This window comes from Malania oleifera, chromosome 6, assembly GCF_029873635.1.
Source record: "Malania oleifera isolate guangnan ecotype guangnan chromosome 6, ASM2987363v1, whole genome shotgun sequence".
Taxonomy (NCBI): Eukaryota; Viridiplantae; Streptophyta; class Magnoliopsida; order Santalales; family Ximeniaceae; genus Malania; species Malania oleifera.
In genome coordinates, this window is record NC_080422.1 from 76,626,823 (window position 1) to 76,638,812 (window position 11,990).

At 36.5% G+C, this 11,990-nt stretch overlaps 2 protein-coding genes across 2 annotated transcripts; one reads left to right on the forward strand and one right to left on the reverse strand.

The window, feature by feature from the left end:
- Positions 1–1,815: 1,815 nt before the first annotated feature.
- Positions 1,816–2,635, forward strand: LOC131158652 (uncharacterized). Its single transcript, XM_058113521.1, has 2 exons — positions 1,816–2,130; positions 2,243–2,635. The coding sequence occupies exons 1-2, from the start codon at positions 1,816–1,818 to the stop codon at positions 2,633–2,635; spliced, it is 708 nt and encodes a 235-aa protein (XP_057969504.1).
- A 4,411-nt stretch (positions 2,636–7,046) lies between these two features.
- On the reverse strand, positions 7,047–10,853 carry LOC131157458 (serine/threonine-protein kinase RIPK). Its single transcript, XM_058111635.1, is given in 6 exon segments — positions 7,047–7,561; positions 7,564–7,713; positions 7,816–7,939; positions 8,111–8,247; positions 9,573–9,708; positions 10,249–10,853. Coding segments are annotated over 6 exon segments (1,335 nt in total). The 5' UTR covers positions 10,642–10,853; the 3' UTR covers positions 7,047–7,166.
- Between the last annotated feature and the right edge of the window lie 1,137 nt (positions 10,854–11,990).

Sequence of the window (11,990 nt, forward strand, 5' to 3'; positions counted from 1 at the left end):
AACGGAGTGTTGTTTTGAGTCCTGTGTGGACATTTATACTGTGATTTGATTAGTCCTGTGTGGACCAATCCTGTGTGGACATTTATGCTATGATTTGATTAGTCCTATTTGGACCAGTCTTGTGGAAACATTTATGCTGTGATTTGATTAGTTCTGTGTGGACCAGTTTTTGTGTGGACATTTATGCTGTGATTTGATTAGTCCTGTGTGGACCAGTCCTGTGTGGACATTTATGCTGTGATTTGATTAGTCATGTGTGGACCAGTTTTGTGTGGACATTTATGTTGCAATTTGATTAGTCATGTGTGGACGATTACATAACATGTGGATGTAAGCCCTGTGTGTGTAAAATTAGAAACTGTATGAATATTCTGTGTGGAATGATTGTAATAAGGGTATAAGTGTGACTTTAATTAATTAAGTAGTCTGGGTAAAGTAGATTACTCCACTCGAGAGCTTACTCAGGAAGGTGAGTACTCTGGTAATTATTTCTAGATACTAGAGTAAAAGGAAGCCACTTGTATGGGCGGGTGATCTTCCCCATTCTCGGTGACTTTACCTGAATACATAACCCGAGGGCTTACTGAGAAAGATGAGTGTCCTAGTGTTAGCACTAGAGCAGAGGGAAACTACTTGGTATGGGCAAGTAGATTTCTTTATTCTTGGGAATTACCAATAAAAATATTAATGATTGTGGAAATGTGATTGGTTGGCAAAGTCATTGACTTTGTGTGATTATGGGCTCGATATTTTGGGTTACTTGCCGATCGTGGATGCACTTTGGATAGATATTTTAATTGTATATTAAACACTTCAGCCACACACTATTATAAACTATTTCTTCCTTACTCAGAGGAGTCTCACCCCATCTTATGTTAAATCCTTTTAGGTTATCCAAGAGATCAAGCTTAGATAGCTCCAAGGCGGGTAGTTTTGTGAGTGAAACTAGAACGGATATGTATTAGTTTTTATAGATCTTTATATTTCTCTCAGGTTTTGTAATATGGTAAACATGACTATATGATATAAGTTTTGTTAATGTGTAAATATAGAACTCTGGTATATTATGTTTGAGGTTATTTTTATTATTTTTTCGCTACATTAATGGTATCAAAGATGCGTGTCGGTCTCTTAACACTCCAGGCCCCACGTGGCAGGTTTGGGGCGTTACAGTTGGTATCAGAGCATAACAATCTTGCGGACTTTAGGAGGATTAATACCAGGGTATAGGTTTGAATTAAATAAGGGCAAGAATGGGTAGAATAGGGTATTGACAGGAGTTTGAGGTTGTTTCATAACTTGGAGGCAGAAATCCTTTGACGGACTTCTGTGATTTTTTGAATCAGTCGACGGTTTCAGAAAACCACGGTAAATCCATTGACGGTGATATTTCCGAGTTGTGAAACCGAGATTTGGAATTTAAATATTGTAAGTTTAGATGATTGTGGATGAATGGATTTTGGATGTTTAATTGAGGATATGGATATTAATTTGGTTTTCCGTTATGATGTGTATGTCAGAAACATAAAGATGTAAAGATTATAAATTGCCTTTGTTGTACATTTATATTCACGGATGGATCCTAGAGGCAAGGGTGTGGATGAAGGAGGAGGAAGCGAAATGGGAGCTTCCAGCGTTGACGAGGTTGACACCTTTTGGTTGTTACGAGGAATAGCTCGTCAGGTTAAGGAAGAAATAAGATGGGATTTTGGGGGAACAAGCTATCCACCGGTGCACCAGGGTTGCACCATTGACTAATTCACTCATCTAAAACCCTCGTCTTTTGAGGATGGCACCAATCCAATAAAGGCTGAGATGTGGATGCAAGAAATGGAGAAAATTCTTATTCTGTTGAATTGTACCAAGGAGCAAAAAGTCCTCTTTGCCACTTTCAAACTGACTAGAGAAGCTGAACGGTGGTGGCATGCAATGAAACTATTAGAGGAACAGCGAGTGGTACCAATAGCAATGACCTGGGTTCGCTTCAAGCAAGTTTTCTACGACCAATATTTTCCCGCCACCACCAGAAATGCAAAGGCAGAAGAATTCTTCAGTTTGACTCAAGGGCGCCTCACAATTCAGCAGTACACTGCTAAATTTATGGAGTTATCCCATTTTGCACCTTTTGTGGTTCCAAATGAATAGCAGAAGGCGACGTGGTTTGAGAGGGGCCTGAATCAGAGGATCCACGAGCATATGACGTGTTTGTAGATTCAGGATTTCATGGAGTTGGTGGAGAAAGCTACGGTGGCAGAGTCAAGTCTACAGAGGGGTACGGAGGCATCAGAATGAAGGAAGGGGCCTGCGTCTCCACGATCCCAAACAAATGTCAGACAAGGGTTGTGGAGGGGAGATAGAGATGCAGCAAGTTAGGGGGCAGAAAGAAGTGATCGGGAACGTCAGAACAATTCGTCACCCCCCCCATTGCCCTAGGTGCAATCAGCGGCATTGGGGAGAATGTCGGGGTAGGATTGTTATATGCTACAGGTGCGGAAAACAGGGCCACATAGCTCAAGAATGTCGTGAACTGCCGAATAATTCACCAGCCCTGAACCAAAATCAGAATCAAAGGAACAATCCAGTGCCTCGCAGCGGCGAAGGCTCAGAGCGTGTCTATATGTTGGGTATGCCTTAAGAGGGCAACACTAAGGGCCCAGGTAATATGCTTATGTGTAATATATTTACATTAGTATGTGTGTTAATGTTGTTTGACTTTGCATGATTTGATGTTGCACATGTTAGAGTTGCTTGGGATTTGTGAATGTCGTTAATTAGCTTAATGGTGTGTAAATGGGTGACAAACGAATTTCAGGGAAAAAATTATTTTAAGGGGGGGAGAATGTAACAACCCGGAAAATTTTAAATAATTTGAAATAATAAGGAAGATAGAAGAGAAGGAAGAATAAATTCGAAAAGGTGGCAGCAAGCATTCATCGAGGAATAGACTGGTCTCATCGATGAATGTTCTTCTTAACTCGTCGACGAGGGTACGTGTCTTGTCGATGAGGGTACGTGTCTCGTCGATGAGGAATTACCGAGAGGGGTTCTTTACATGACTGAAATTCGTCGATGAGTTGGGTGTCTCGTCAACGAACTGTGTACTAGGACTCGTCGACGAATCGACGTGTCTTGTCGATGAACCCTTGAGTATAAATAGTGGATTTCTTTCATTCCAACGTGAAATTTCTACATGTTTCCCTTCTCTCTCTAAAGCCTTCAGCCATACCACCTTCTCTCTTCGATTTCGAGCCGGATTTAGCTCGGTTCGACGATCAAAAGCTACTATGAGACTCCTGGGAAGATTCTCTGCAATATAGGCAGAGTGGATCTTTGATTTGAGTTGTTTGGGAAACATCCCAAAACCAAGGTAAGTGAATTATTTTGAAATTTTCCGTAGCAAATATTGTCATTTGGAGCCTAAGAAGTGTTATAAGTGTGTTTTGCTAAGATTTGAGGAATTTGGAATTTCTAAATTACAGGGTCTTGTTTTGTTGATTTTGGGTCGAATTTCGAGGAGCAAGTAAGGGGAAATATTTTATAATGGCTTTTAATAATTTTAAACAACTAGTTTCGAGTATAAATTTATATATATATATATATATATATATATATATATATATAAAGAAACAAATATCTAAAGATTGATTTTATATAAATGTTGTTTTTCGATAATAAATTATATTGGAAAAAAATTTGTGTGGTTGAAACCATTTTTGGATAATTAAATGATTGTGGATATTGTGGAATGAAGAATTATTGAGAATGCGAATATTGTTTGATTGTGAATTTTGGCTAGTTGAATGTGCTGATGTGGTGTATATTGTGATAGAATTATTGATATGTTGAATGGTTGGTTATTTGTTAATTGTGGGTTGTGGTTCATGTAAATTACGATATAGTGTTGGCAGTGGTATGAGGAGGTCGTTATATCGTACCTGGTATAACCGTCATATAACGTTGGTAGTGGTATGAGAAGATCGTTATATGGATGATTATATTGGGAGGTAAACATTGGCAGTGGTATGAGGAGGTTGTTTACCTATTTACTATGAACAGAGTGTTGTTTTGAGTCCTGTGCGGACATTTATGCTGTGATTTGATTAGTCTTGTGTGGACATTTATGCTGTGATTTGATTAGTCCTGTGTGGACGGTCCTGTGTGGACATTTATGCTGTGATTTGATTAGTCTTGTATGGACCAGTCTTGTGTGGACATTTATGCTGTGATTTGATTAGTCCTGTGTGGACTAGTCTTGTGTGGACATTTATGTTGTGATTTGATAAATCCTATGTGGACGATTACATGACATGTGGATGTAAACCCTGTGTGGGTAAAATTGGAAACTATATGAATATTTTGTGTGGAATGATTATGATAAGGGTGTAAATGTGACTTTAATTAATTAAGTAATTTAGGTAAAGTAGATTACTCCACCCGAAAGCTTGCTGAGGAAGGTGAGTACTCTGGTAATTATTTCTGGATACTAGAGTAAAAGGAAACCACTTCTATGGGCAGGTGATCTTCCTCATTCTCGGTGACTTTACCTGGATACATAACCTGAGGGCTTACTGAGAAAAGTGAGTGTCCTAGTGTTAGCACTAGAGTAGAGGGAAACTACTTGTCTGGGCAGGTAGATTTCTCTATTCTCGGGAATTACCAATAAAAATATTGATGATTGTGGAAATGTGATTGGTTGGCAAAGTCACTGACTTTTTGTGATTATAGGCTCGATTTTTTGGGTTACTTGCAGATCGTGGATGCACTTTGGATAGATATTTTAATTGTATATTAAACATTTTAGTCACACACTGTTATAAACTATTTCTTCCTTAGTGAGAGGTGTCTCACCTCGTCTTATGTTAAATCTTTTCAGGTTATCCAGGAGATCAAGCTTAGATAGCTCCAGGGCGGGTAGTTTTGTGAGTGAAACTAGAATGGATATGTATTAGTTTTTATAGATCTTTATATTTCTTTCAAGTTTTGTAATTTGGTAAACATGACTATATGATATAAGTTTTGTTAATGTGTAAATATGGAACTCTAGTATATTGTGTTTGAGGTTATTTTTATTATTTTTTCGCCGCGTTAATGGTATCAGAGACTCATGTCGGTCTCTTAACACTCTGGGCCCCACGTGGCGGGTCCGGGGCATTACATATATGCTCTTCAAGACCCTCATGGCTTCCATGTTTCCTTTTCCATGTGTGCGTTTTGAATTATAAACTTTTCAAGTATTAGCCACACATATAAGATACTTATGTTTTGTCCCTTTGCGCTTCAGTTTTCCATGGAATACACCAAGTGTATATACTCTTCAAGACCCTCATGTCTTCCATATTTCCTATTCCATGTGTGCATTTTGAATTATGAACCTGCTTAAGTACTAGACACTCACATGAGATACTTGTGCTTTGTCACTTCAAACAAGGATCAAACTTAAAAATTCAACAAAAGTCTTGTCTCCCCTTGCTAATTCTTTATATATTCCATTGTAAGAACTCATATGAGGAGCTGATTGAATAGAAATCCTTTTGTCGAAGCTTGTTTAACTTTGTCCAATCTTCCGATTGAGTAGTATGAGGCTACACATTCTTTCCGGAGATCAAGTGGTGAGAGACCACTAATCTATCTATCGATTCCATCTCCATCTCCTCCTTCTCAACCACATGACCACCACCCAACTAACACCCACACGGTCACCACACTATACACCCCATGACCATCTCCATTACACTCCAGTCTGCGTTTGTCTTGGTGCTTCAATGCTTGTCAAAGGACCTACAGTGTGAACTAGCTACGTGTTGAACCACGTCAAGTCATCCAATGAATTTATTGGTAAATTCAGTACTTGTTTGAACCCTCATTTAATATTGTGAAAACCTTTGCCTGAAATTCCTTATTGAATAACACATTTGAACCATTAGATTGTAATGTTGATACTTGCTAGTTCAAATCAATTGCAAGAATATTAGTGTGATAGCTTAGAACTGGTAATCTTTGCTTTGAAAATAACATTTAAATGCATAAGACTTGATTCCTTAATCAGTAATTCTTGGGACTTATTTGCTAAACACAATTTATACACATTTTCAAAAATCCAACAATACGTGAAATGAAGCATGATTTATTGTGTTTATGTGTACCGAATTTAATTCTTAATTCAAAGTGTTTTGAATGTTTGTGTTTGTGTGAGGGTAGAACCGTAGGACATAGGTCGACCAATCCCGTCCTACATCAGGTCGATTATCTAATTTTTCACTTTTATGTCCTCAGTAGATAATTTATTTAGTAAATGAAATAAATATTTATAAGAGGTTAATACGGGGATTTAGAAAGATGATACCCCTATAAAATAATAGAATACAAAAAATAGAGAGGGAGAGAAGAGGATTTGGAGGAGAAGAACGTAAATATAAAAAAATAAAAAATAAAGAAACGAACTCCACTTTTAGTGGGATTGTTGAACAAGCCAAGCTCGAGTAATCGAGCACAAGCCAGTGATTAATTTTTCGAGTTGAGCTCAAGCTTAATTTTTGGAGCTCAGTTCGACTTGACATATTTGTAGTGACTGAATCTATTCCATTGTCATGTGTCAAACATGAAACCAATCACCATCTTAAAAGGGAACACAAAGGGAGTGCTCAATGTGAATGGTCTTACAATTTCAAACCTTTGCCTTTTAACGGAACCATTGAAGCCAAACAATGAATATGGCAATCTGGTGGCCAATATTGTTGAAACTACGGGTCAATTTTTCATAAAGAATGCTATAGGATCCCTTCATCACTCGGTACTTATATTCAAATTTTTAGCTGTAACTAACAGTGTTGCTGGAGTCAAGCTCTGATTAACATAAAAGTTGGTGAACCTAATCTTCTCTCAATTGGATAAATTCAAAATTGGTGGCTTGAAAAAATCAGGCTCTTCTATTGATCGAGAACAAATGAAGTTAAACAAAAATTAACCCCAAAATTTTAAAAAATTTCTGGAAAAGAAGAAAAAAACAAAACCGAAAAATCATTTCAAATGTCTCCCAACAAGGATCCTGGATCACAAAACCCAAAAGTTCTCCATACTATGCCATTAATCCAAAACAACCCTCATAAAAGAAATAAATTCTATCTACAATTTGATTTACAACTCCTCTACGTAATAATTTTATGAGTCTATATTCCCCTGCCTCCATTGTGCAGGGGAGATCCCATCCCATTTCTTAGTTTTTGGCTGAGTGCGGTTTCTGAGTAAATTGATTGCGACTTCGGTGGCTTCTGAACTTCTTGGTCATGCCCATTTCCACGTCCATTTTCTTCCTCTAAAATCATTTGAACTTCGCCTTTCTTCAGATCTTCTTTGTGCAAGTCGTTCTCGGGTGGAACTGTATAGACAAAGGGTGCGACCGAGACGTCGTCGAAGTCCTGGAGAGGCTCCAGGGCCTTGACCACGGTACTCATGGCGGGCCTCTGCTTAGGGCGGTGGCTGAGGCATTGGTAAGCCAACATGGCCGCCTTCTGAGCTCCGGTCTCAGAGTACTGGCCTTCGAGTCTTGGATCCATTATCGGCCTAGCTTGCGGGGGTCGGTTAGCAAAGGCCTAGCCCACTCCGTTAGGTTCTGCTCCCGGTGAGGCCGGCTCTTATCCAACGACCTCCTCCCTGTTAGAAGCTCTACAAGCACTACTCCGAAGCTGTAAACATCGCTCTTTGACGTTAAATGACCTAAAAAAAACAGAAGAAAAATTGAGTTTTAATGAATCTCATCATATAAACAATTGAAGTTGTGATTCACCCAAGCCTCAATTTTTATATATTTGAATTTACCAGTCATGATGTACTCCGGGGCAGCGTAGCCTTGGGTACCCATGACCCGAGTGGAAACGTGGGTATCATCTCCTTCAGGACCATCCTTTGCTAGACCGAAATCTGAGAGTTTGGGAGTGTAATCCTACAAATGAATTAAAAATAACGAAAATTTAGCGATTGAATCACTCTGGAAATGTTTCTGCGGTAAAAGTGCATTTGAAAACACGAATTTAGGATTGTGAATTTGAAATTTGTCCCAAATTTGTAAGCACTATTTGTGGAGATGTGTTGTTCTGAGGGAGGAGGAACTTACAGAATCTAACAATATGTTCGAAGCTTTAAAATCTCTATAGATGACTGGCTTCTCTGCTTCATGGAGGAAGGCAAGGCCCTTTGCTGCTCCGAGTGCAATTTTCATTCTGGCTGACCATGGAAGTGACACAGCGTACCCTACTGTCCCCAAAAAAACAAAAGAAAGACAATCACTCTACTGCAATAAAGAGGAGAATTACTTCTAGCTGTAGTAAAACTATTTTTCTTTTTTAAAATTAACAAAAAAAGGTATGACCTAAATTTATTGATTCAGTCAGAGAATTTCACATATAAATTTATCTCATATTAAAAAAATTAAGTGAATGATAGGTGCTTTTATATATATATATATATATATGATTGGACACAATACCTAATGGACTTAAGCTTTTAGATTTAGTTGATGTTCATCTATCAACATTATCTACTAATAGCTTAGTTTTGTTCTTTTTATTTTTTAAAGAATAACTTTTAAAAAAGAGTAGATGAAATTAAAAGAAAATGATTGAGATTGTTTCTCAGGAAAGTAAGTTATTAAAAAAAGGGTTGATTCTAACTTTTAATAAATATATATATATATATATATATATAATGTATAAAAATATCTAAAATAATAAAAATAAATGCCTTTTTAAGATCTATATTAATACCTTAATAACTGTGTAATATTTGAAAAAAATAAATAAAATACTTGTCCGATAGAATAATTTGTTGAAAAAAGCAATAATTATTAACTTTTCAAAGTTCAAAATTCTTAACTTGTAAAAATCTTCAAAAAAATTTAAAAATTAATATTTTAAAATTTTTAAACAAATATTTACCACACACTTTATATTTAATGTTTATTTTAACAGAAAAAAACTTAGGAGGAAAGGGACAGCCTCACCCTTATCCTGTGTTTTGAAATTTGGATTTTAAGTTTTGAATTTAGATTTATGCAAAATTTAGATAAAATATAATATTAAATTTTATCTAAATTTACATAAATTTAAATATAAATTTGAAATTCATCCCGTCAAACACTATCTTAATCTACAATGGAACCAATCAATAAATTGAATGAACTTTTGATATTTCGAAGCGTGCGGGACATGTAGGAGAAATTGGTCATTTCGCGACTTTATAATCAGTCAATTTACTGAATTTGAAAAACCTTTATTTCCAGAACAAGGAAGGATTGATTACAAGGTTGGGGAAAAAAACATAAAGCATCTTCCGAGAGAGTGAAACCCACAGGATCCATCCAATTTTGACTATTCCAAAAATAGCCCATGCTCTGGACTCTCTGTTTTCTAGCCTTTTTAAAATGAATGATGATCTGTTGAGCAATCCTAAATTTACTAATTAAAAAAATAGCCTCTGTTCATTACCTACTACTAAAATGATATAAGACATCAGAAGAAAATAATATTTTAAAACATGCTCTACAGCAAAGCAGCCAGAGATTGGAAGACAGAACATACTCCTAAAAAGTTGATTTTCCAGGCTGCCTCGCGGCATGTATTCATAGACCAGAAGCCGGTGCTCATCTTCGCAGCAGTACCCTATCAGCTTCACCAAATGTGGATGCCTCAGTTGCCCAAGAAAGATTACTTCTGTCTGCCAACAAAAAGTGTTAAATAAAATTAATGAACTCATCAAATCTGCATTGAAAGATCTCCATATCATTGAATTCTGCATTGTAAGCTTGGCTTCTACAATGGTTTTTCGGGTCAGCTTGAGGCAAGATTTTGTGTCCTTTGGTAATAAGGCTCTCTGTTCTGGCTAGAGTTTTCTCTTTGAATACTCTGTTTTCGGTTTAAAATTTGATCTATTAACAACCCAAACTGGTTCCTCCTATCTGACTCTGAAAATTGCAAGAATTAAACTGGGAATTGCCGTAGTTTTGTCAAGAACACGTAATTATACCAGGAGCTCAAAGACAAGATTAAAAATTTTTTAAAGATTTTGTTCTAGCCAGTGTTATCTCTGATTGCTCTGTTTTTTTGGTTAATAGATTTACCTCTTGTGAAAAATAGAATAATTAAATTGGGATTTCAGTACATTTCTCATTAAGACACAATGTTTTTTTTTTCCCAAAGCTCATAATATTGAAAGGGTCATAAAACAGAACAAAGCAGGGCATGTAAATGTGCTTACCAGCCACTCCCTATGACCCTGCAGGCCTTCCAGGTCCAAGAGCTTAACTGCCACAGGCTGGGGCTTCAAGCCAGGTCTGAGCTTCTCATCAATGAAGCCCTTGTGGACTGGGCCGAACCCGCCCTCACCGAGGAAGTTGCTCGTCGAGAAGCTCTGCGTGATCACCCTCAGCTCGGCGAAGGTGAACACGTGAAGGTTTGACCCAGCAAGGGAGGTAGAGAGATCCTCCGAGAACGTCGACCCGGGGTTGCTCAACTCCGAGACTGAGATCCTTCGAAACGAACCCAGTTTTGAGCTCACCTTGTTATTGATCTTGATCTTGGGCTTGGAGGGCAGGTTCAAACAGCTTGTTATGAAGGATTTCCATGTATTGTTGCTTTTCTTCACAGTCATTTGGTACGGAAACCAAAGATTGGTTGCGATGAATTGATGAAAAGGGTTGGTGAAAATGGGGAATATTTGAGAAATGGCTTGGAGAGCAGAGACTATATAGCTCTATAGAACCCAAAAATATTTAAAATATATCACTTCGGATCGAGAGAGAGAGACTGTGTGTTGATTTTTCTTTTTCCAATTTCCACAACTTGCTCGTTTTGCTCTGTTCCTGAAATTGTAATATAGAAGATGGAAAATTTCCACGCTAGTCCCTAGTCTGTACGCGTAATGATACATATTGAAAGGACATAAGGGGTTTGTTTTATTATTCCATGTCGGGCCAACGATATGGGCAAAGTCTTCGAGTTCGGTTCCTTGATGGGAAATGACGGGCCTACCCCTTGACTTCGTACATCCAGATTTTTAAAGATAATTCACCTTCCATTTGAATTTAATTTCAATTTTCACGGAATTGTATTGAGTTTAATCCAATTTTATGTAAATTTAAATTAATTTTTTAAAAATATGTTTTCAAACATAAATTTAAAGAAATTAAGGTAATATTTCGTCTTAATAATATTTGAAATAGGAAAAAGTATAATAAAAATTTATCTCATTTATTTTCTACCAACTAACTATTTAGTTTAAATTAAGTCTTGGTTTTATTTGGCACCATAAATTTTCATACATTCAAATTTATGCGATTTTAGATAAAATATAATGTAAAAATTATCTTTACAAATTTAAGACTTGAAGTTTATGTCTTTCAAAACTTGAATTTCAGGTTTTAAATTTAAATTCATGTAGATTTGGGAAAAATGTTGAATATGAAAATCTAAATTCAATACAAATCTATATTGAGTTGTTTTGTCCAAATATATAGAAATCTAAATCCTAAATATAAAATTCATTACAACAACAACAACAAAACTAAGCCTTAAGTCTCACTATGTGAGATTAGTCTTTTCCCGCCAATTTATGCGATCATGGATTATTTCTTTTGATACATTTAAGAATATTAAATCCTTAGTTATTTTTTTCTTTCAAGTTATTTTAGGTCTATCCATACCCCTTCTATTACCCTCAATAGTATCTACCTCACTCTTCCTCACTGGCGCACTATGTGACCTACTTTATAAGTGTCCATATTATCTGAATCGTCCCTCCCTTATCTTGTCTTTTATATGAGTTACGCCTAACTTTCCGCGAATATATTTATTCTTAAATTCAAAACTCATTCTTCCAAAAAAAATTTTAAAAAAAAACTAAGGTAGTTAACTTCCATTTAAGAGCATACATTCAAACTGGAATTTGAATAAAACTCAATAAACTTTTATACCAGAATTTAATCAATAAAAACATTCTCA